At 34.6% G+C, this 24470-nt stretch overlaps 1 protein-coding gene across 2 annotated transcripts; it reads left to right on the top strand.

Annotated features, from left to right (window-relative positions):
- The first annotated feature begins 7613 nt into the window (after positions 1 to 7613).
- Positions 7614 to 14161, top strand: LOC110032502 (probable NAD(P)H dehydrogenase (quinone) FQR1-like 2). 2 transcript variants are annotated; one of them, XR_002294858.1, is made up of 4 exons: positions 7614 to 7859; positions 7959 to 8546; positions 13647 to 13925; positions 14050 to 14161. XR_002294858.1 is itself a non-coding variant. In XM_020736154.1 (3 exons), exons 2-3 carry the CDS (start codon positions 8008 to 8010, stop codon positions 13873 to 13875), a joined length of 768 nt encoding a protein of 255 aa, XP_020591813.1. In that variant the 5' UTR covers positions 7614 to 7859; positions 7959 to 8007; the 3' UTR covers positions 13876 to 14161. The 2 variants fall into 2 exon arrangements, 1 of the variants encoding a protein (XP_020591813.1); XM_020736154.1 differs by having other exon boundaries at positions 13647 to 14161.
- Positions 14162 to 24470: the final 10309 nt, after the last annotated feature.

The following is a 24470-nucleotide window of genomic DNA, read 5'->3' as shown; positions in this document are numbered from 1 at the left end:
CGGTCCTATTGTTTGGGTGCTGAAGTGTAGATGTTAGCCCTTAGGCGAGGGGAACGTGGGAGCTCCGAAGTGAGAGTCGGTTCCCCCCCAGCCTAGCCGCAGATTCAGTAAATAAGCATAGAATTAATCAATGTTTTTTATGTCTGGACCAAAGGGTAAGGAATATGCATGCTCCTATTTGGCACAATATAATTTGAACTGATTCATTTTATCCATTCACTATAATTTCTTGACAAGGAGAATAATGTTTTCTTATATATTGAATATCACATTCGTACCTTCATTAGTATATTTAGTTATTTAATAGTAATTAAAATTACATATTTATTTCAATATTCTATTAGTGATAGATAAACAAATTGAACTTTGTTGTTGTGATTAAAGTATTACTTTTCTAAAATCTTAGTTTGTAGTTCTAAACTTGCTTCCTGTGGGATTGATATCTAGGACTCCATTAGATCCCTACATTACTTGAGCGGTACGTATACTTGCGTTGATAAGTGTGACTTTACAATTATTGAATTTTTATTAAGTCCATATTTATCTTATATTTTTAAGCATATATAAAGTCACGGTCAATCTCCGGCACTTCTAGCACCAGCCTATTGATGTTTGCGAAGTTCTTTAAATTATGGCGCCTCTGGCGCCAATTCTGGCACTTTTTGCACCGCTTCTCTGTAAAATGACACCTCTGGCACAGTTTCTGGCTCCAATTCTGGCGCCTCTGGCGCCAAGTTGCTGAAATGTTCCATTTTGACTCCAAATTTCTTCTATTTTTCTCAAATTGCCTAAAATTAATATACCTGCAATAAAACATAAAAACACCCTTCCTTAAAGTGCAATACCACCAAATTTAAGCATAAAATGAATACATAAACTTGCACATTATTTTGGTGTATCATAATACCCCTAGTGTGTAAGCTATTTTCTAAATTTTATATTATTTCAATTTTGCACATTGGCCACTAAATATAATTTGAGTTAAGTTTTTGACATATTAAGGAATATAAATATCTACATAATTGCGGTCGAGTCAACTATGCATCAAATTTTTTTATTATTATTAAAAAAAATTGTACTAAACTCTCTTTGATTGTTGGAATTTGAAGTGTGATAGCTAGTTTTGAGACCTCTTTATGCAAGATTTTAAAGATCGAGTGGCTCATACTCTACACTTTTGAACTTTCAAAGGTAGCAAGTTTGGGACTGCTCAAGGTTGTTGTGGATGGTGATGACTTTCCATCTGCCTGGGAACATATCGCCACATTGTATGTTGAAGTGTCAACCTTAATGTTTTTTAGTAAAGGTCAGCTGAAGATGGCATTGTAGGTTGGAGGTGAATCAACCATAATAAATTCCTCTATGTTTGTGAACTATTTGTCATCCTCCCTAGATAATTAACAGAGATTTGATTCCCAAGTCTTCATACCTCTAACTAGAGAAGCCATAAAGCGGTCTAGTAGCTACAGCCAATCAGTCACTTCCTAGAACCATCTTGTTGAACATGAAATTAAAGAGGATGTTCAGGAAACTCCTAGTATTGATAAGAATGTTGTCAATCTATTAATTTATTTTTTAAGCAATAATGACTATATAATCATTATAGGGATTCCTCTTGGGGGGCAAATCTACATCGGTGAAAGTGATGGGTGGATGTGAGCTATATTTTTGGGCTAAGGTGATTGTGCACAACCTCTTGACTGAAGCCTCTTCAAGCAAGCTCGGTGTGATGATTCTCCACCTCTTCCAAAGATGGTTGGAACAACAACAATAATGTGAATTTCATGTGATTGTATTATCTTATCTAAATTTAATGTATCTTTCCTCTATCACTGGGTTGTTTCTCTTGGTGCCTCAAACACCTTTAGTTTGCCAGCCTTGATTAATTCCTTGATCAGAAGTTTTTAGTAAACATTTGTATCAAGGTCATGATCCTGATAGTATGCAAAACACTTTTTTGGATCCCAAAAGTAAGCTATGATCTTCATCTATAGAGCTCTCTTAAAATACTCCTTATTTTGAATGAGTCCACTATCTTAATCATTTATACACTTAATTGGGGTTACTTGGGCTTCTCATGATGGGGAAATGGATGTTTTTTTATACTGATCAAGCTGTTTGTTTGGGTATCAAGCTTGCTTCCTTAATTGTAGGGTATGTCCCCTCCCCCCGTGGTCCCTGAGTGGCATATTATCTTCATAACACATGTGAGCAGAGAAATGTAAATCATCCCTCACTCTCCACCTATCATCTCTAGAGGCCCTATTTTAATGATGACAATTGGAAGACTTTGTTCTTCTAGAAGCATGAGTGGATTTGTAATCCTTAGTTGATATTTGGTTGTTAGCCAACTCCAAAAATTCAACTAAGGTCTTTCAAAGTTGCAGGTCTAGAGTGTACCAAAACTAACCTTCCTTCAGCTCTTGAGCTAGGTTTTCATGTACTACCATGGATTTTATATCTTGTACTTCTAACATTTCTTTCTGGAACTGAGTGCTGGATGAGCAAAGGCTCTCGCTCTACCCTTTACTGATCTATAAGAGGGATTGTGAGTTATTTGTGACTTCTGAATGCTCTCAAACAGTGCAAAAATATCATCTTAAAGTCAATAAATTATGTAATCACCTATGGTGGAAAACCGTTTAACCACTTGAGCCTTTCTCCCTCCGTGTCATGAAAAAAATGTGGCACCTTAGCACATATGTAATCTTCATCAAGCATATGGTTGATTCAAAGGATGTTATTTTGTCAATGGGACATGTTCGACCATAGTTTGATTTAAGTACAAAGATTTTAAATTTCTATGGTGGCTTGACCTCAAATATCTACTGAGAGAACGTATTCTCTCATTGACAGAGCACCTCAGTTTGCTTGATCTGTTGTTTATCCATCGGTGCTAACCCAACACTATCAAAGTACTAAGAATCTCCTTCCATTCACATAAGCAAGAGTTCCCTTCAGTTGTTTGGTGCAACTCCATCCCTCAAAGATTCTGCTCCCTTCCCTGAGCTAATGCCTCTCAGAGCGCATCCATCATATGATCCTTCAGGTCCTAGATTTACTATTACATAAACTCCCTAGTATGCTCCATATTAGCAATGTCTCTATTTTTATTTTCTTCATGTGCTGGTTCTCTTCTTGTTAGTGAAATGATCCATGTTCACTGCACCATTGAGGATGTTGAATCATGGCCTACTCATTAGTCACACCTCAAGAGTTAAAGCATAAGATAATAGAGTGAGAAAGAAAGGTAGAAGTTCACAATAATGGAAAGTAACTTGTCTTATAAATTTGCTCTTTCTCATAAAATTATCCCTCTATTTATAGAGAATGGGTACAATATATGAATATACATATTTTCCTATGCTTTGATGAGAGTGTTACATGATATTTAGATATGTTTCATGCAAGGGCTTCTGTTTCAGCGACCTTCTGACTTTGTAGGATGAACTTGGAGAGCCTTGATTTAGTAAGACCTGTTTATTTGGTTGTGTTTAATCAGGTTTGTCAGTCAGCCTTTAATGGTCTTTGGGTCGACAAGAATGGCTTGATCGATTTGAGTAGGCAAGAATGGCAAGAATGGGTAGGATGAACTTGGTAATGTTATGTTCAAGGCATACTTATCCATCCCTGGTGCTTGTGAGAACTAGTCCCTTTGCACGTCTATCGGGGCATAGTTGGAGTTTGAGCTGAGGAATACCTTTAGCTGCTTCTTCTGCAGCAGATTCCGCTAAGTCTTACCTCTCTTATGTTTCTTCTTATGAGGTAAGAGGAAGAAGGAGTTAGAATCTTTGGTCAGATCCTTGTGCTTCCCACAACATTGTTCATCTTCAGAAACATCCAACTCACACACTACAATACTCTGAATCAAGCTTCTCTTCTCCATATGGGCTTTCCTCCAAGTTCTCCACTTCCTCTTGTTCTACTAGTGTAACTGAACATCGTGAAGAAAATCGGTTGGCCACCTCTCTTTCATAAATATGAATAAAACCTAAGAAAGTTGGTCAGGGAGCTTTCTGGGTCAATGGTAACTTTGATGACTTCTCAACATCAAATCTAATGACATTGGGTGCTACTCCTCTTGGCATTGATCCCTTAAAGTCCTTAAGTTCATTAAAGGTGGTTTTTGCTCAATTAGGATTAATTCACTGATGGTAGTTTTGAATGACAATTACTCCTTCAGAAACAAAATGAGTTATTTCCAAACTTGGGATGATCCCAATCTCCTAGTCATCCTCTTCCTCGACTTCTTCCCTTTGAATGTACAAGAAATACCAATCCTTTTTCCTCAGCTCCTCTTGTGACATCCACATTATCTTTTCAATTTGCCACTTCTTCTCTATCTTATCTGAAGCAACCCACAACTCAAAGATCATGGGACCAAAATGCACGGGGTTCAATGTTCACTTGACAACTGCTTGACCCCGACAGTCAATGCCTTCCCTAAAACTCACTACAAGACTCCCTTCTTTTTTCTCATATGGCTCTCTAATTGGTCGTGCAGGGATCCCCCAGTCCTTGCAGATACCCCAGAGGAACCAGAACTTCTAATACTTGATTTTATTCTCCAGATCGATCAGATGGAACTTTCGGGCTGACCCAAAGATAACATAGTCGTCGATTTCCTCTATGAAAGAGATTATGTAAGAGAATAGGTTATGGCACCAAGAGATCTTCAACATCTACAAGTAGATAATGAAGTTCATCATGACTGAGATTGAATTTGACTTTATTTGTGTGGGGTTGACTCCATAATAATTGAGAATCAATCGGATCTCATGACAGACTGTCGAAACCCTCGCAGAAATTGAGCCAGGAAGAAGATAAGAATTTCACCATAATGATCAGTAACCCTTACGTCTGGCCCCACCAACTTGAGCATTACGCTTGTGCTGTGTACAGAAGTGTCCTCAAAAAGCTCCATGTCAAACAATGTAAGTGCAGAACTTTTGGTCGTTGACACCAAATTGAAACATTTTGGAGAATACTTAGAGCCATGTGAATGCTAGAAAATAAATAACCCAAAGGAGAGATAGGAAAAGAACTGAAGAAAAGGAAAAGGAAACTTGAAAAGTGTAAACGACATTTTTCCTTTGACCCTTATATATATGGCATCTAAGGAATTAGAAAAGCCATAGATCCATAATTCTGTCTCCAATAATTTACATCAAATCAGCATGAACTTCAATAAAAGGAAATGACATAAAATTTTGAAAATTCATAAAATTAAAATTTTATTTATGAAAGAAAATATTTTACACTGTGGTCTTCAGTCGCCTTAGGCAATACAAGACTCCAACTCACTAGACCCCGGTACAATGCTTGCCCTCCAAATTTAAACTTCTCAACGCGCTCTTCCTCAACTCGAACTCAAGAGATCGAACCAATCGCCCTGACCTCTGCCAACTTCATTTGAAGAGTCATCACCTCCATATAGAGAATCGTCATGTCCACTAGGAGTTCACCATTTTGTCCATCCGGCAAGTCAGTGACACCTGTGATCCTCGGTGACTGTCGATCTCCCTTTCAATGTCTTCAGGGCTAGGCTAATGGCTTGGTGCATCGCCATCATAGACTATAACAAACGGTCCCTTGGTCGCCTTTGGAGCAGAGGGATGGCACACTCCCACTATTAGTGAGTCGATAATCTACACGGTCTCCTTTACAGGAATATTCAAATGTAAAAAAAAAACAAACATACTTAGTCAAAGAAAATTGGATTTTCTTGTACCGATAATTTGCTCTATCTCAGACAAATGGAGACTATCACCGACAAGCGGTTGGACAAGAGCTTGGCTGGTCTCATCGACTGAAGGAAAGGGAGCCTCTACATCACATGATTGGACTTAGGTCTCTATGAGCGCCTAAACTGGTTACTGAGCCTGCTGCTGACGGATCAGACTCAGGGTGAGGATCATCACACCAATGTCATGCACATCAGCCTTGCTCTCCAACTCAAGATGGAGCAGCATCGAGTTAGATGACTCGGTCACTTTCTCCCCTTTTGTTCCTTATCGATCACTTGCTTAACCTTCTTCTTTCCCTTTGTTTCGCTCTCTCTTTCTAGCCTCTTTGAGCTGACAGGTCGTCCTTCTTCCTCCAACATTTTTGCTGTTACAGGTCGGCCCACGTCCTCTGACTTCTTCTTTATTATGGGCTTACTACTCTCGGTTTCTTTTTCTTCACTGTGTTCTTAGGAGGGTGACATTTTTTGGTCAAAAGTTCGAAGGCCTTCACTATGGTCGTCTCATTTACAAAAGGCTTCTTGCTACTCACCATATCACCCAGGTTTGAACAAATCAACTGAATGGAAGAAAATTCCAAAAGAGTTACAGAAAAGTGCTGATCACACCCTATTTATAGAGAATGCGGACATGAAAATCCAAGAATTTTATTTATTAAATATACTTAATATACAATAATTATGTCAATTTCTTACAACTAATTCTCTTATTCTTATAGCAGTTGTGGCTTTGAAGAAATAAAAGAATCGAATAACTAAATATGCACATAAAAATATGAACGTACAAATGAAGAGGAAATTCAACGGGTCTCGTTATGAACACCAAAGAACTATATCAGGATAGTCAAAAGACTTGAAAACCAAGTATTGTTTCCTTCGATCGACACTTTCAGCCAATTGAACAAAAGTACATCCGAACAAATAGATAGAAGATACCTAATTTGAGGGGCAATCATTCATGACCAACTTCCTCAGTTGATTTTGAAATGTCTCACAATGATGGCCACAAGGTACCCCGCGGAACACCTTATGGCTTCTATGAGAAGGCTCATCATCAAAGGAGTTGTGCCCACCAAATTACAGTGATACACCATCTGTCGGACTGCCTAAGCTCACCCTAACGACAAAAGGACCTCTACTCATAATTCCATTAAGACAATTGATCGATGAACTTTCAGTCGTCCGAATGAATGTTGGCCGACCAAAGGCCTTTAGCTGACTGATTGATAGGAGTGACAGGTCATTAAATACTCTTCTTTAAGCAATTATGCATAGAAAACGATTTCAATGTCAGTTTTGAATATGAAAATGACTTGGAGTCATTATAAATGTGAAAAGGTGAAAAAATGACTTGTCACATTCCTTTTAAGCAAAGAAAAATATTTAATCATACGAGAAACTTCAAAAACCTATCAAAATGGGGTCATTTCTAAATAAATAACTTTATTTCCTCTCTGAATATCTTTTTCTATCTATTTCTCTCATTCGTCCAACACTCTATATATTCAGTGTGAACCACATGACATATTTGGATCCTCAGAGAGTGTTTTCGACATTTAAAATATAAAAAAATATTTATTTATTAATTAATATATTTCAGTATGAATTACTCTAGTTTTAGATGCCGCAAATTTTGAATTTGTTTTCTTATGTTGTTTTTGATTCGATTCATGAAAAAAAATTTCTATCTATTAGTGATATTTTTAAAATAAATATAATATTAAAATTAATGAATTTTTGAATTGATTATCCATCCAATTTTTTCCCCTTATAAATCATGCATCCTATTTCATTCATTTAAAACTTTAACCCATAACAATCACTTGATACTTAGTCAATCTTCCATCTTTTTTTTTCCTTTTGCAGTTTGATTGCAGTCACTATTCAACGGATGCCACCTGGAATTCTGACTAAGCGGCCACGGCAAAACTGAAACTGTCCCCCCAAGCCTTGTTCCCTTTGAATTCCCATGCGAATTGCGAGAGAAACAAAACCAATTCGATGCAGGGCTTGGTGAAGACGGCATTCTCTTAATTAGCTCGAGAGAGCCAAAAACCCTAGCCCCCATTTAGGAGGAAATTGCTCCAAATTGGCATAGTTTGTTTGTCCGATTTCAGTAAGTTTATCACAATTCTCGGTTTGATAGACCTGTCCTACGAAGTCATCATTGCTCCAAATTTCAAGAAATTGAGCATTTTGATTTGTCTTCTTCCAGATTTGATAGGATACTGGGGTTCCGACTACAATCTGTTTGAGAAGAAGATATGGGGAAAGGAGCGGGTTGCGTGCCTAGCAAGAGACGGCCGCCGGCGGTGCGAGCGGAGAACTCTTCGAGTGATGCAAAGAATGCACCAGTTGCTATAGAGGAGAGGGACGTTGAAATTGAGACGGCAAACAGTGCACTTCCACATCCGGCGGAGGTCAAGTTGAAGATATTTATCGTGTTCTACTCCATGTATGGGCATGTGGAGAGCTTGGCGAGAAGGATAAAGAAGGGGGTGGATGGAATCGATGGCGTTGAGGGATTCTTGTACCGTGTGCCTGAAACGCTTCCACTTGAAGTTCTTGAGATGATGCAGGCGCCCCCTAAGAATGAGGAAATTCCATTCATTACTGCGGCAGAGCTCACTGAGGCTGACGGGATTTTGTTTGGGTTTCCCACGAGGTTTGGAAGCATGGCTGCTCAAATGAAGGCGTTTTTTGATAGTACAGGTCAGTTGTGGAAGGAACAGAAGCTGGCAGGGAAACCGGCTGGGTTCTTTGTGAGCACCGGGACACAAGGTGGAGGGCAAGAAACAACCGCGTAAGATTATCTGTGAAACTTTTTTTTCTCAATCAATTTGATATCAAATAGGAAAATCTGTGCAAATATATTGTTTATCTACAAATTCTTGCTTATCATTTATTATAGTTTAATTACAGAATCTTGTTTATCTTTTATTCTTGTTGGCCAAATGCATTACTCATACTCGAATAATGTCATCTTCTGGCATTTGGTTTTAGGTGTGAAACTTCTCTTGCAACTAGTTTTGATGGCCCCAATTTTGTGTTGATAGAGGATAAATGGGCCGGTGATAGGCTGTTGCAGAAAGATTTCTATTGTGCTCATCGAACATGATGTGGCATTGTTAGAGATGATGAAACCAAAAGGACAAAACTTGGATCTGATTAACCCATTTTCATCTCAGAAGTATAAATCTTTGGTGAGGGTGAGACACTTGTTATTTCTATACTAATGCGTTCTTCAACTGTCATATGAGACTAAACCTAAAACGTCAAATAGCTTATGAAACAATTTGAGTGCTTTCTCTCAGTTGATCAATGACACAATGTTTGCTAGTTCGTTCTTGTTTGTTTCACGTTGTGCTTCACAGTTTAGTTCCCTAGAAACTGTGATATAATATTATGCCCTAGCATTTTGGTTTAAATATTGCTATTTAGCAACAATCGTTGACTCCGTAACAAGTTCTTGTATTAGTTGGAACGAAGTAATTCGTTTTGATAGTGTTATTGATGGTGATTAACATCGAAGTTTCTTTTCTTTTCAGAAATAGGTTAGATACTTTTGTCCGCTTAAAACTTGAAACAAACAATTTTTCTTGATCCAAACTCAAATGAATAAGTGATTGTGTTTAAAAGGGACTGGAATCAAGATAGAATTGGTTTGAACAAATTAACGAAAAACTATCTGCCATTGGCCTAAAAGGCTACTACATTGACTTATACTAATCTAAGATTTATTTAAGTTTATATTTAAGAAATTTGATGATAAAGTTAAACCTATTTTTTTAACGCTTTTTTTTTTAATATGTAGGAATAAACGTTTGAAGATTAGTTGACAACTAATATTAAATTTTCACTAAAATCTTTTATATAAATCCTAATTCCCATTGCCGGGAGAAAGCTAAATGTCTGTGATTATTCACTTTGTGCAATATGTGTCTGCATCACTTTTCACTTTATAATCTTACATCCTTTTTTTTTTCTGGATGAAAATGCCACTTTGGTTACCTTTATTCATCATGCCACTGTGAAACTCCATATTTTCTCCCCATAAGGTTACAGGAGGGAACAAATAGACAACAAAATTTTGATATTAGGTTGCAAGTCAAATTTAGTCCAAATATATTGAATCTTATACATGATTACCATCGAAAAGAACTTGTTTATCTTGTGCATAATACCCATGCCATTTTAGTTTATGTGCTGTCGTACTTTATTTTGCCCCAAGCAGCCATTTACATTGCCACCTTACGGCTGTATTTTGCCCATCAAGCTTTATTCCTCCAATAACTTGTACCTTCTCAATTACCATCCATTTTTCCACCCTGCTGTCTCCCTTCATTGACTTTTCTCTCCCTCATTCTTTCGGGGATTTTTGCCCCCTACACCCCTTGTTGCGGAACACAAGTATTCCATGACATTTTTCCTTTGCTTGGTTAGTTTCTTGTGTTGAATTTTATTTTGTTTTATTTTTTGTTGTGGCCTCTAATTGCCTTCCAATTTAGTTCATGGATCACATGCTTAGACAGCCTTCAAGCCTTGATCCTGCTATAACTGGCCTCGCATTTCTCCACAGCCTTTTCTTAATGACCTTTCCTTTATCCTTAACTACTTTTGTTTACAGTCTGTGACTGTTGATTTTCTGTTCTGGATTTAGTATTGTAGATGAATATCTTGACTTGCCTCTCTATTTGATGGCTATTATCTTTTTGCTCTTTCAGTTATGAGCTTCAAATGACATCGCATTAGAAACCCTAAATTATATTATGTCTCCTTAAAATCTTCCTTTCTCTCCCTTAGCTTAGGTTTGTAGTAAACCCCCTTTTGCTATATATCATACAAAAACATCCCTTCCCTCCTATAATTTGTTGCATTTTAGTTTTTTATGGGACATTTACTCTCATGCCACCCAAACCCATTTAATTACGTATTCAACTCCCAGAACAAAAAATTTGATCTAGTAATTTGATGTATTTATATACATTGAACCAAATCATTTCAAATTTTACTAAATGTTATGGATGAAAGTAGTTTTGCTGCTAATTTTTAAATTTATCTATGATTTTGGTGAATAGAGGTATGAGGGTGCTAGTTTTATAAATATAAAACATTTGAATGCTATATAGGAAGTTCCCCTTTTTTTAATAGGCACTCCATCTCCTTAAATTTTGATTATGCCACTTCTTGTATGCCTCAACCTCTTTCAGCTGGCTTGCCATTCAACTATTCGGTTTGATTTTTATAAGTTCGACTTTGCTTCCAATCTCTTTTTGACTTGCATAGGATTTCTGATAATGCTATAATTGTGATGATTACCTTTTGGGTTAATACTCTTCATCTTTGTTTTTTTTAATAATTGTAAGAGTCTTTATTATCACCATCAGTAGCCTTATCACAACTGTTTGGGTTTGGCTTTCCCTTTGTTTGCTAAAGCAAAATTACAAACCCTGAACTTAAATTATTCTCCTACTTGTTTTATGTGACCGTGGCTGTAACAAATCTACTAATTTTACCATTGCGTGAAAATGGAATGGTTCAAAAAATAACCCTAATTCTGGCAGAAATCAATGTTTGGCACACATACTAAATTTAAGAATAAGAATAGAATTTATGACCGAACATGTGACTATGAGTCTGTATTAAGTAGTACTGATAATAATTTCAATTTAACTATGAGAATGTAGGACCTAATGATATCCCAATTGAAGTGTGGAAATTATTAGGAGATTTGGGAGTTTCTTGGTTTACTAAACTCGTTAATATTATTTTAAAAATTAAAAAAAATGATGCTTAAGGAGGGAGGAAAGAGTATTTTGGTCCCATTTTTAAGAATGAAGGGGATGCACAATTGTGTGCAAATTATAGAGGAATTAAGTTAATGTGTCGTGCTGTAAAATTGTGGGAGATAGTAATTGAACATAGGTTAGGACATGATACAAATATTTCTCGTAATCAGTTTGGATTTATGTCGTTACTATGGAAGTTATACATTTATTAAAAGGTTTGATGGAGAAGTCCAGAGATAATAAAGAGAATCTACATTTGATTTTTATTGATTTAGAAAAAGCTTACGATAAGATTTACTATGGAAGCTATACATTTATTAAAAGGTTTGATGAAGAAATTCAGAGATAATAAAGAGAATCCACATTTGATTTCTATTGATTTTAAAAAAGCTTACGATAAGATTCCAAGAGATATCTTTTGGAGAGTTCTTGAGAAGAAAGGTGTTAATATGACTTATATTCAAGTCATTAAAGATATGTATATTAGAGTTGTTACTTGTGTTCGAATTGAAGGAGGATTGACCAAATATTTTCTTATTTATGTTGGATATTTGTATTGGATTACATCAGGGATCAGCTTTAAGCCCATATTTTTTTACTTTAGTTATGGACGGTCTTATTGGACATCTACAAGAGGATGTACCTTGGTGTATGCTTTTTGCTGATGATATCCTTATCATGGATAAAATTAGAGAAAAAACCCAGGAAAACTTGAATTATGGAGGTCTACATTGGAGTCTAAAGGCCTTCATTTAAGTAGAACTAATACTGAATACATGGAATGTAATTTTAGCAGCAGCAGCTCTAGTGACAGCAGTGTGACTAAGTGGAGGAATGTTTTGGGCCTTTTGTGTGATAGAAAAGTACCGCTTAGTTTGAAAGGAAAATTTTATAAGACGGTGGTGAGATCTGCAATGCTTTACAGCATTGAATGTTGGCCTTTAAAAAAGAAGCATAATATTAAGTTAAGTGTTTTCGAGATGAGAACGATTAGGTGGATGAGTGGATTTACACTTAGAAACAAAATACAAAATGAATATATCAGTGATAGGGTTCGTGTAGCTCCTGTGACGGATAAAATTAGAGAAAGTCATCTTAGATGGTTTGGTCACATTAAACGTCGACCATCTGATGATCCAATTAGGAGAGTAGATGTTTTAGATTCGACTTGTGTTAATACAGGTAGAGGTAGACCTAGGAAGACTTGGGCTTATTGTATAAACAATGATCTAACTAAATGAAAATATGACACTAAATAGGACGCTATGGAGAAAAAGGATTCATGTAGCCGACCCCATGTCATGAAGTTAAGGCTTTGTTGTTGTTGTTGGAACTATGAGAATGTACACTTGACTGATAATAATTTCCGTTTAACCCTCCCATATCATGAAGTTAACTAATTTGGCCAAGCTGCCAGCTACGATCCAGAATACCAGACCATGTTCTTATTGAATAATTTGATTCATCTTGTTGAAGATAAACTACAAGGAATTTTGAATATATATATATATATATGTGATTTGCCTTATGTGATTTGCCTTTATGATATATGATATTGCTCATTCTTTGGCTGCTCCCATTTTTTCTTCATTTTTCGTCTTTATTATACATTTTTGTGGTGTTTGGTAGAATACTATTAATAGGATTTAGTCATGGCTTTAACTTAAATCCAACCAAACACTAAAAAACTAAAAATTAATCCAACACTCTGTAAATCCGAATTTACTAAATTTGATTGCAAGGCAAATTTATTCCGTCACTCGTAAGCTCTATCTATGTCATACACTGGATTTGATAAATCCGAATTTATGGGATTTACTGAATTAGATAAATTACTTGACCTAAATTTAGGTTGCAGCTAAACACCACCTTAGGCTTTCAAATTTATAGTTTTAGGTGGTCCAAGCTGTCAATGTGGTGACATTAAGAGTTCCTTTTTTCTGCTCTCTTATATATGCTAAATATTTAAAACACCACCTTAGGCTTTCAAATTTATAGTTTTAGGTGGTCCAAGCTGTCAATGTGGTGACATTAAGAGTTCCTCTTTTCTGCTCTCTTATATATGCTAAATATTTAAACAATATAAATAATATTTTTTTCTCAATTACTTGCAGTTGGACTGCAATCACACAGCTGGCCCACCATGGCATGCTATTTGTTCCTATAGGTTACACGTTTGGTTCCAATATGTTCAAGATGGAAGAGATCAGAGGAGGCTCCCCATATGGTGCTGGAGTATATGCAGGTGATGGTACTAGGGTAGCCAGTGAGGTGGAACTTGCTCTTGCTGAACACCAAGGGAAGTACATGGCCTCCACTGTTAAGAAAATGGCTCAGCCTTAGTCAAAGAATCAAACTATTTATTTGGATTTGTTTTCTGAATTGATTATAAGGTTCTGCTTTTTTTTCTTCTTTTTTTTTTATTTGTGGTTATCAGCAAAATAAACCTTAAGAAGTCTCTCATTCCTCTTTTCTCTTGCTTTCTTACATTCCTGTTATGTTTCTCTTGTTCTGCAGTGCTATTTACAGCATCTTTGTGCAAGTTTTTAAAGGCTGGTAACCCTAGAATAGTAGTGCTGATTGTGGATTCAAATATTTATGGAGTGTCCTGGTGCTCTGGTTTCATCTATGTATTTAATACACTTCAAATTATACATCATGCAAAAATTTTTATTTTGTTGATTTAAATGATTTTTTTTTATTTTTTTTTAGTGTAGAACTAAAACCATCATATTTTGAAGGATGTTGAAGCTGTTTGTGCAGTGGTTGAATATATTGAATAGCTAAATGGTTGATATAACAATAGCTAAATGGTTGGTATTAGTCTATATACTTAAATTCTATTGTTAAAAGCAAGTTTAATTATTGATATTTAAAGTCTAATTTTTGCTCACGCCCTCCTACAAGTTTGTGAAGATTAAAATTATTGTTAAATATTAATTTGATCCAGTCAATTAAAAGAATCAATTTGAATTTATATATGGCTTATAATGACAAAAATTTTATGATGAAGTGGGATGATTGTATGAGTCTATTGATGGTAAGCAAAGAGCAAATCCAAAATGTTTCATTATATTATCTTATTACTAGTTTGAATCATGTTCAAATGTCTACAAACTTTGTTTGAACTTTGTTCAAGTATTCCTCAAATCATGTCCAAGCTATGTGTGAACTTGACCTTTTCTTGAATATTGCTTGAAATGTATTGAAATCATAGTCGAAACATCTCAAATCATGCTTAGTTCATGCATAAATCATATTCCAACCTTACTTTGAATTAAGCTCAAATCTTGCTCAAATTTTGTTAGAACCCTTACTCGAATCTTGTTTGAACTTTATTCAAAGCTCATGTTTGGAGTAATTTTATTGTGATGAGCTTTAATAAGTGGTCCATAAGTACAAGAGGGACTACTTCATTTGAAATGAATTTTAAGCATTTTTTTCTACAAAAATAAACAATGAACAAATTTCTCCTATCTTTTTTTATGAGGCATAGAAAATAAACATTGTGATTGAAGTATATGATTCATAAGAAAATATAGAAAATTAGTAGAAAAGCAATCCTTAATAAAGTGTGAATATTGTTATAAGTTAAAATTAAAATGTAATATATTGATTGAATAATATATTGATACATGTGTTTATATATAAGCACTAGAAAATAGTAAAAAAGAAAAATTATAATAAATAAAAATATATTTAATAATGATGATATATTCCTTAATAAAGTGTGAATATTGTTATAAGTTAGATATAGTGTAATATATTGATACATGTGTTTATATATAAGCTCTAGAAAAGAGCAAAAAGAAAAATCATAATAAATAAAAATATATTTAATAATGATGATATAATGTACCAATTTATAGTAGTTTATTGCACCAAGAGGGGAGAGGGTTGATTTTGGTGTTATATTTTATTTTAGTAGAAAAATGATAAAACACTTGTCTTGGAGAATTTTAGAGCAAAATGTAATTTAAAAGTTATTCTTATTTTGTAGAAATGTTATTGATGTGACTTGCACATTAAAAGGATAATTAATTACTAAGAGAAATTGCAAAAAGTAAAACACAAACTATGGTTGCGTGGTCGACCAATAACTCATAAATCAGCCTATTACATAGGATTCAACTAAAATAGTCAATGTCACAATAATTGTATCCTCCCCACGAAGGCTGGATACAATACTCACAACACATGAGCACGACCTCATACAATCTTACAATAACCAAATAAAAACAAAATATGATTACAAGATTTTACCCTCACATGAGAAGATATAAAAAAAAAATGCTCGGGTCAGACAAAATGCAATAACAATAAAAATAATTGCTCACATTTTTTGTTTTAGTTTATTTGATATGAAGACAAAGTAAATAATTGCATTTTTAATGTATTTAATTCAAGTGATATGATGAACTTAAAATATAATTTATATAATGAAATCAAAGTAAGCTCATGAATGTCATAAGAAGAAACAAACTAAGTTTGATTAAAATATTTAACACAAGCTCACGAATTCATAAGATCTCCCCAAATAAATTAGCCATTTAAGAGGATTGATTAAAATAGAGCAGAGGGTGCTCCTTGTAGATGCTTAGAGCAAGAGAAGTGCCATTGAATTTCGACCAAGCAAGTGAGAGAAGATATTTAGCAATTGGGACAACAAATTGATAGAGTTTTTGTATGGTTTTTTAGAGCAAGCCTGATTAATCATACCATACACACATATTTGTAATGAAAACTTCAGCTAAGCATGAGAGAATTGGAGGAAAAGAATTTTTAGAATGTTTTTGGGGTTTAGAAATAAAGTAAATAAAGATTAAACAATGAGAAGGGCGGCCAAGCATGATTTAATATGGAGCATTAGATTTATTTTGCCACATCATCAATCCAAACACTAATTAATTAGGCCAATGAGAAATAAGCATGAGGATTTTAAATAGGAAAAGCATGAAAGGGAAGTTGGACCCAAGAGGGATTAAATTAAGAGATATTATCATCAACCAAGAGATTTATTTATGATTTAATTTAAATAATCAATTGAAAATTTTTAAAATCTTTCTTAAAATAAACCATAATTTATAAAGAAGGATATAATGTAAAAGATCTTTGTTGACCTCACTTTTGGTCAACCCTTCCCCTTGGTTATCCAATCTCATATGAACCTAAAATCATTTTATAATGTCATTACATGATTGAACTAAACTTGGATAATTTAGGTCCTGAACTCCACTTAAACTAAAAAACAAGTCAACTCCAATTCAAACCTAAAGCTGAAATTTTTCTAAATAAAATTTGAAATTAAACAAACTAAAATATAATCAAATCTAACCAATATCAACAAAACCTTAAAATTGAACTAAAAATCAACTTATTTCAAAAGCACCCCAAAATTATCATAATCTCCATAAATCATCGTACTACTTAAAACTTCACTCTAAAAATTGTATGACATTTGTTATCACATATGAAAATATGCAAATAAGTTTGACGACGTTCAGACACATTTTTTACTTAGAACATGTTGCTTCACGTTTTCATGCATGAAAATTACACCCAAGTAAAAAATTTTCCATCAGAGTGCTATTTTCAAAAATTGCCTACATGAGTGCGTTCAGAACATCAAAACCTTTTACATGACTCCTTTCACGTCCAATCAAACCTTGTTTGTGGGTCTATCGATATTATGATAATTCAGACAATAATCATAATAACAATCATGATAGCACAACAAATTGAACTCAAAGCATTACTAAACTTAAACTAAAGTAAAATTGAGCTAAGAAAATTAAATCTAATAAATTAAAAAAATAAAAAGTTTTCATAAAAAGATCAACAAAAATTTCTCTCTTGAGGTGGAACTCACACTTTGATTTCAAATTCTTTAATATAGGGCTCATCTTTACCAAAAGTGACTTCACTAGTGTATTCTCTTTAATTTTCTAAGCCAAATGAGCCAAGATCATATTTTTGCACATAACCACCCAAAAACACACTCATAACTGACTTAACTATCTTATTTGATATTTGAATTAAAATATATTGAGATAGGGCCACCTTAACCAAAATTGACTTCACCATGGTGTTTCCTTAATTTCTCTGATCCAAATGAGCTAAGGTTGATTTTTTGTCCCTAACCACCAATAACAAACTCAATCATCCATTTTAAATCTCCCCCTCTTTCTTTCCTACTCCCTCTCTCATTTGTTCAAAACATATTTCCCTCCCTTTTTGAGAATTCGGGAGGCTTCATTAATTATAAATAGACATGCTCAACCATTCCCCCCACACTTCTCATCTTGTTTGAAATTTCCCCCTCTCCTCCTTCACCTTCTTCTTCCTCCTCAATTGGTTTTTCTCATTTTCACTTACTTTGCAAGCAAGATTTTGAATGTCTTTTTAATGAATAGTGTGATGTGAAACTGCCCTCCCACTCTCTATTTATTCCATGGTCTAGACACCCATACCATCTCTCCCGCTCTCCCTCTTCCTTCATTGGTCAATATACTCACAACCATGTCCCTCTCTCTCCCTCTTCCATCCCTGACCAAAATACCCACATTCATCTCTCTCTCTCTCTCTCTCTCTCTCTCTCTCTCTCTCTCTCTCTCTCTCTCTCTCTCTCTCCCCTCCTTCTTCTTCGTTCCTTTTCTAAAAACAAGCCAACACCTCCTTTACATCTCATGACCAACACCCTAAACCTAACTCAACCTCTCCTCTTTCTTGTCTTGGTCAAATATCAACCCCTTACAACCCCTTATTTTGTCTTGATTAATCATTTAGTTGTTCTATATTTAATTTAATTTATGCACTTGGTAATTCAAGAATTATTCACATATGTATGTTATTCAGACATAGTCATAACAAAGCGTAAACACATAAGAATCATGTCCTTATGTTCCCTTTCATTTAGCATAAAAAATTCTTTCAAGAAAAAAAATATCCCGTTTAAGTTATTTATGTAGCCTTATTGAAGATTTTATGCATATGTGTTTATGTTCTTTCCAAAATCCTAGAAAAGTATGTTTATTTGAATGTGTTTAAATCCATAGGTAAAACTTCATCTGTGAATGTGTTTAAGTACATATATTCTTCTATTATCATTTGCTCTTCAAGGATCAATTTAGTTGATATAATTGATGGGCTGTGTACTACTCATGCAACTACTTTTGTTTTCTAGTTAGGATCATTCCAAGAGACATGGGGAAGGTCTGGTGATTTTAAAACATCAAATGTGATTCTTGATCATTCTCACTCAAAATTACCTTCCCATGCTGAAGATCAATACTAGCCTTATCAGTGGATAAGAAAGGTCTTCCAAAATTCACATGCATTTACTTATCAGCTTTCATGTCCAATATCACAAAATTAAAAAGAAAGGTGAATCTTTCCACTGTGATAGTCAAGCTTTCAACTACTCTTGGAGGATGAGCCATTGATTGATCTACTAGTTGAAGCATCAGATTGGTAAGCTTAAGTTTTCTTCTTCCCAAGTTACTTAAAAATATTTAGGGGCATGACATTACCACTAGATCCTAAGTCACAAAATGCTTTTCCATGAAACTCAATTCCTAGGGTATAAATGATAGTGAAACTACTAGGATCTTCGTTGGGGCTTTGCAGCTTTTGAGGGAATGGAGGTGTAAACCTCTTAGTTAGATCAATCTGAACGGGAGAGAAATTTTTTCCTAAGTTAAACTTTATAGAGGTACTCTTATTCTTATGTCTTGCTCCCCTCCCTTCTCTAATCCTCACTCCCTGCTTGCACTGCACTCAGTTTTCATGGTTTGGATTCACCTCGGTGTTGTTAGGCAGTGCCTCAGTGGGGTATGTTCTTCAAACTTACCAGCTATCTTAGTTTAGCTTCTATATTTTTTATGGCTACATCTTAGCTCTATAATGTGTTCCTCGCTTAAATGAGTAATTCCTTTATAGGTGATTTATTTTGGGCTATTTGGGAGTTACATAGAGTCGTAGTGGGTATTGTTTCCTCTAAAGGTGATTTTTTTGGCTTTGCTAGTTACCTATAGGATTATTTTGAGGGTTTTTTAATTGTTGGTTGTTATTGTTCCATGAGAAATTAGGATGGTTTCTTCAGCCTGGGATGTAAGTGTTTGCATAGGTGTTATGGCCATGGTTTCCTTTGACATTCACATTTTCTAAAGTGGTCAGGTTAGTATCTACCACTGGTTCATACATCATTCCTTTAGTTTATGGTAGCCTTGATTCTAAATTTACCCCTAAATGTTCCAGCTTCACAGAAATAGCAACAACTTAGGTAGCAAGGATAGCTAATACAATAGATTCATGCAAGTTGGCTACCTTCTAGTGCCTCACACTCTCAGCAAGCCACTGAAAATTATTCATGCCCATTTATTCTATCAATTGGTAGGCTTTATTAAATGGTTTATAAATCAATGAATTTTATGTAAAAGCATCTATTATGGATCTCAAGGAACCCACTAATATATTATTAAAGGTCTGAAAGATTAACCAATCACGGAGGGCATGGTGTGGGCACCTCTTATGTAATTCCTTGAATCTCTCTCATACTCAGAAATAGACTCTCCATCAATTTGGGTGAATGATTGTTCCTAAGCTTAGCAATTTTTTGTGGAGGAAAGTACTTAGCTAGAAATTCTTAAGCAAAGTCATTTTAGTTTGTGATTGATTTTGAAGCAAGTGAGTTAAGCCATACCTTAGCTTTGTCCTTCAAGAAAAAGGGAAAAGCCTAAATCTAACGTCATTAGTGGGGACAAAGTTTTATCAGAATTAGACACAAAATTCAAGGAAGTTAACTAAGTGAAGGTTTGAATCTTCAAAAGATAGTCCCCCAAATTGGTTGTTTTGTAACATTTGGATTAAGATGGGTGTCAGTTCAAAGGAGTTCGCTTCTACGAATGGGTAATTGATGCTCATATGGATCTCCTCAACATAAGGGTTAGCATAGTCCCTAAGTAATTTTAATGAAGGGTGTGTTAGGGTCAGCCAACTTAATGGGTGTTTTAGTGAGTGATTTTTCTCTCCTAAGATGTTTAAAGTTTCGATCAATCTTAGGGTCAAAAGGGGCGAGGTTGGCCTTAGCTCCCCTAAACATAAAAAACAACTTAACAACTTATGCAACAAACAATCATAATGACCCACATAAGGCAGCCAACGAACACACATGTAATGCATATATAATATGAAAAAAAAAGAAAACTACACAAATTAATCAGCAAACTTTTTTTTTTGACTTTTTGGATTTATAATTTTCTTTCAACTTTTTTATATTTTCTGTAGCACCTGCATTAAATCACACAATAATACAAACGCACAAACAAAAATAAGAAAAAGAAAGTAAGAAACGGGAAAACATAATTGTCAAAACTAGATTCTAAGCTTAATTCTCATCAAAATAAAAATAATTGTTACGTATTTTCCCAGCAACAACACAAAAAATTACCGCGAAGTAAGTTGACTGTACAATGCAAATGCACCTGTTAAGTAGCATGCAATCTAAGCGTCTGTGTATCGATCCCAAAAGGTAAGGTTTTGTAGGTATTCCTACAGAAAGATCTCTGGTTCATTAATCCGAAGAACCCAGTTTGGAGGTATTGCAAAGAAGATTTTAAGTCCTAAAATTCTAATAAAATGTAGTAGATCATAGGAAATAGGAACAGAAAAATTGATAAAAAAGCTCAACAGTTTTTTCAATATTGATGAGACTCGTGCCTCTATGATTTAGATAGCATGGTGATCGTGACTTTCCTAAGTGTTTTCCTATGTGTATATTGTCGATCAGGGATAGATTACTCCTTATGCCTATGTTTAGGTCAAAATTAGTCTAGAATCCATGAAGTTAAGGCTCCCTCAATCTCTATGGCATTCCGCATGAATGTGTAGATCACCTAAAAAGCTTACAAAATCCTATTAGACTGTGCTTATATTTTCAGGATTCTGTGGTTAACCCTTCGTTTCCACTATGCAACAATTAGATGTCGTGGCTTCATAAGATATTTTAACATCCTAGTTGGCTAGACTAGATGTAAGTGACTTTCATAGGTTAATCAGAAATATAAGCCATGAAAGCACATAAAAATGCTACCAAAAAAATATATAAAAAATCAATATTAAATCCACTACCTCTACATCACAGAGGCACAAAAGAGAATTTAGCCACGTATTGCCGAGAAAATCATGGGAAAGAAAACTATGTAGAATTTCATTATAAGAAATAAATATAAGTTAAACTTACAGATAATCTTGTCTTCTCCACAATAGCGGCTCTCTCTCTCTCTCTCTCTCTCTCACGCACACACACAACTCTCTTACAATCCTTAAGAGCATGGTAAAACTCACCCATTATGGTGTCAACCTAAAGAAGGAAGAAAAACTTAAGGGAAGCAGTCCAAAATCTTTCTAATCTCTGCCTCCAACCGTCTCCAACTCTTATATGGACTAGAAGCTACCACAAGAAGCCCTAAAAACAATTCTCATAGCAAAAATCATGGATTTGGAAATCAAATTTTCTTCCAAAAATGATTTCTCACCCGTTGGCATGGTCACATAGAAAACTAGAATTGTCACGCTGTTGGCTAAAAATATGGCATGGTTATGCAATTTTCATACATGTTCACATCATTTTTGGGAACAATCAGGCCACTATTAACAAACATATGGGACGCTCGTGCTGCCTTTTGGCTTGGTCACCGCTTTAGACTGCTTTTCTGCTATTTTTCTTGATTTGAATTGCTAGTGCTTAACACCTCTAAACTGCACAAAACCAAGAAAAACCTTTCTTAAGTGTATATATGTGATAAATAAGTGAAAATAATATGAAGAATGTAGGAAAAAACACAAGTAAAATCACATAAAATTGATGCATGCCAAATGTGGGGTGCATTTCCTATATTTATTTGGGCTAAGGAAGCCTCATTTGCCATTTTGGACAAGGGTTCCCTAGTGAAACTAATGGTTTTCTCCCATCTTGCCATTTATAGTCTAATATCCATGCAAAACCCATTATCCCTTGGTTATTTATGCACATGCCTTAATTTAAGGGGCCATAGATTATTCGATGCTCACATCCCACCCTTATGGGGGTTGACCCGACCAAATGGGGTAAAAAAATCATAAAAATCCATATTTGGCTGTCCAGCAGCGTGGTCATGTCTGAATTGGGAATGGTCATGCCACCTCTAGAATCATCACGACAGTTTTGGACATGGTCACACACAGAAAAATAGATGTGTCCTCTGACAAAACTAACGTCGCCCAACTGTGAGCTCTCTTGCTTAAAGAAAATTCATTACCAACCATAGTTTCATTCTCTAAACATGTACCGAGAGATCCTAATGGATGTCTTGGACTATGAGGAATTGTGAGTGAGTGAAATATAGTCTCATAGAATTCAAGTGACATCAAAAATTGATGTCAGCAAATGTGTTGTTTTCTTAATGGAAACTATAGTTCTGGTAGTTCTTGACCACAAATGCCAAATAACATTGACACAATAAACCATTTTTTAGAGAACAATAGGCTCCATTCGATAGTGTGACTATTGATATTGTGTATGGGTTGCCTGATTATGGCACTGATAAGTACACTTAATTTAGATAGTCATCCTAATTTCAATGTCATTTTGAAATATTTAATAGAGCTCGAATCTTGAGCCCAATGAAAGGTGATGGATAAAAAAAATTATTAACTTTTACCCCCACCTATCTTACACTAAACTATAAATCCTGACACTATTTCATATATGTCAGGCTTACGCCTCGTGAGCAAGCCTTATTGAATTATTCTATATAAAAGCTTATGAATATCAATATTGGGGCACTTTTCTCAAATTACATCGTGTACATGGTGCATGGTAGTGCTATTGTTGATATTGGCCACCTTTCTTTGATCTATGCATTGTGCATGCAGGCTAGTATTCTTGAGGAGCCTTACGATCAACAAGTTTTCCACATGGTGATTTTATTAGAAATTTGATCATTTCCATTAAGAGCACGAGTGAGCTTTCCCCAACACCTTTGATCAGTCTTCTAATTTTGATTGGCTCTGATCCTATAGAAACCTTTTCAAGCAGATTTAAGACTTGACGACTGGCATAGCTGATTTAGATAGTCGGGTTAAGCATATGGAGGTCTGACACCTTATGTAGTTCAGCTAGTTGCATTAGTATATGTATGGCTAAAATGAGTTATCTTCTCCGAGTCATCAATTTATCTACCCTATTCGAGTTAGGCTCAGCCGAGCTACAGAAGAAGAGGAGGGGGATGATGATGATGAGGTGGTGGTGTATGACTTTTGAAAGGAGACTTATGTTTTTGTTTATTTTATATTTTTATATTATTTTATTTGTAATGTTAAAAAAACTAAAGTTTGTGGGTGAATATTAGTTGGGGTATATGGACTTTCGTATTTTTTAGTGTTTTACTTGATGTGGTAATTGCCTATGTTTGAATTGTGAACCTATATTGTCTGATTTTGGAACTTAAAAAATTTGTGTTTGTGTGTGTTAAGAAATTGTTTAAGTAATGTACTTATGTAATCTTTGAAACTAGAAAAAAAAAGTAGCCTATTGATTTATATTTATACACAAAAAAAACTGCGAACATATTAATTAAAGGATGTAATACTGATTAAAATAAATGAATTTCATATTGAATTAATAATAAATAATTCTTTTACTTAAATTAATAGATCTTTTAACATAAACAATCCTTTGAACACTTGATTATAATTGGCTAAAAATAAATTTAATTAAATAAATGATATTAAATTTTAGAAATATCAGTTTATATAACTTATAGAATATAAGTATTGTTTAAATTATATTAGTTAAAATAAAGATTAAGAAGTTGATTTTCTCAAGTAAATGAAGAATGGGCATTCAAAATCTTAAACTTATGATTAATTACAGTTATATATATATATATATATATATA

Source organism: Phalaenopsis equestris, unplaced genomic scaffold (assembly GCF_001263595.1).
Source record: "Phalaenopsis equestris unplaced genomic scaffold, ASM126359v1 Scaffold000957, whole genome shotgun sequence".
Taxonomy (NCBI): domain Eukaryota; kingdom Viridiplantae; phylum Streptophyta; class Magnoliopsida; order Asparagales; family Orchidaceae; genus Phalaenopsis; species Phalaenopsis equestris.
This window is presented reverse-complemented; position numbering and strand designations above follow the sequence as displayed.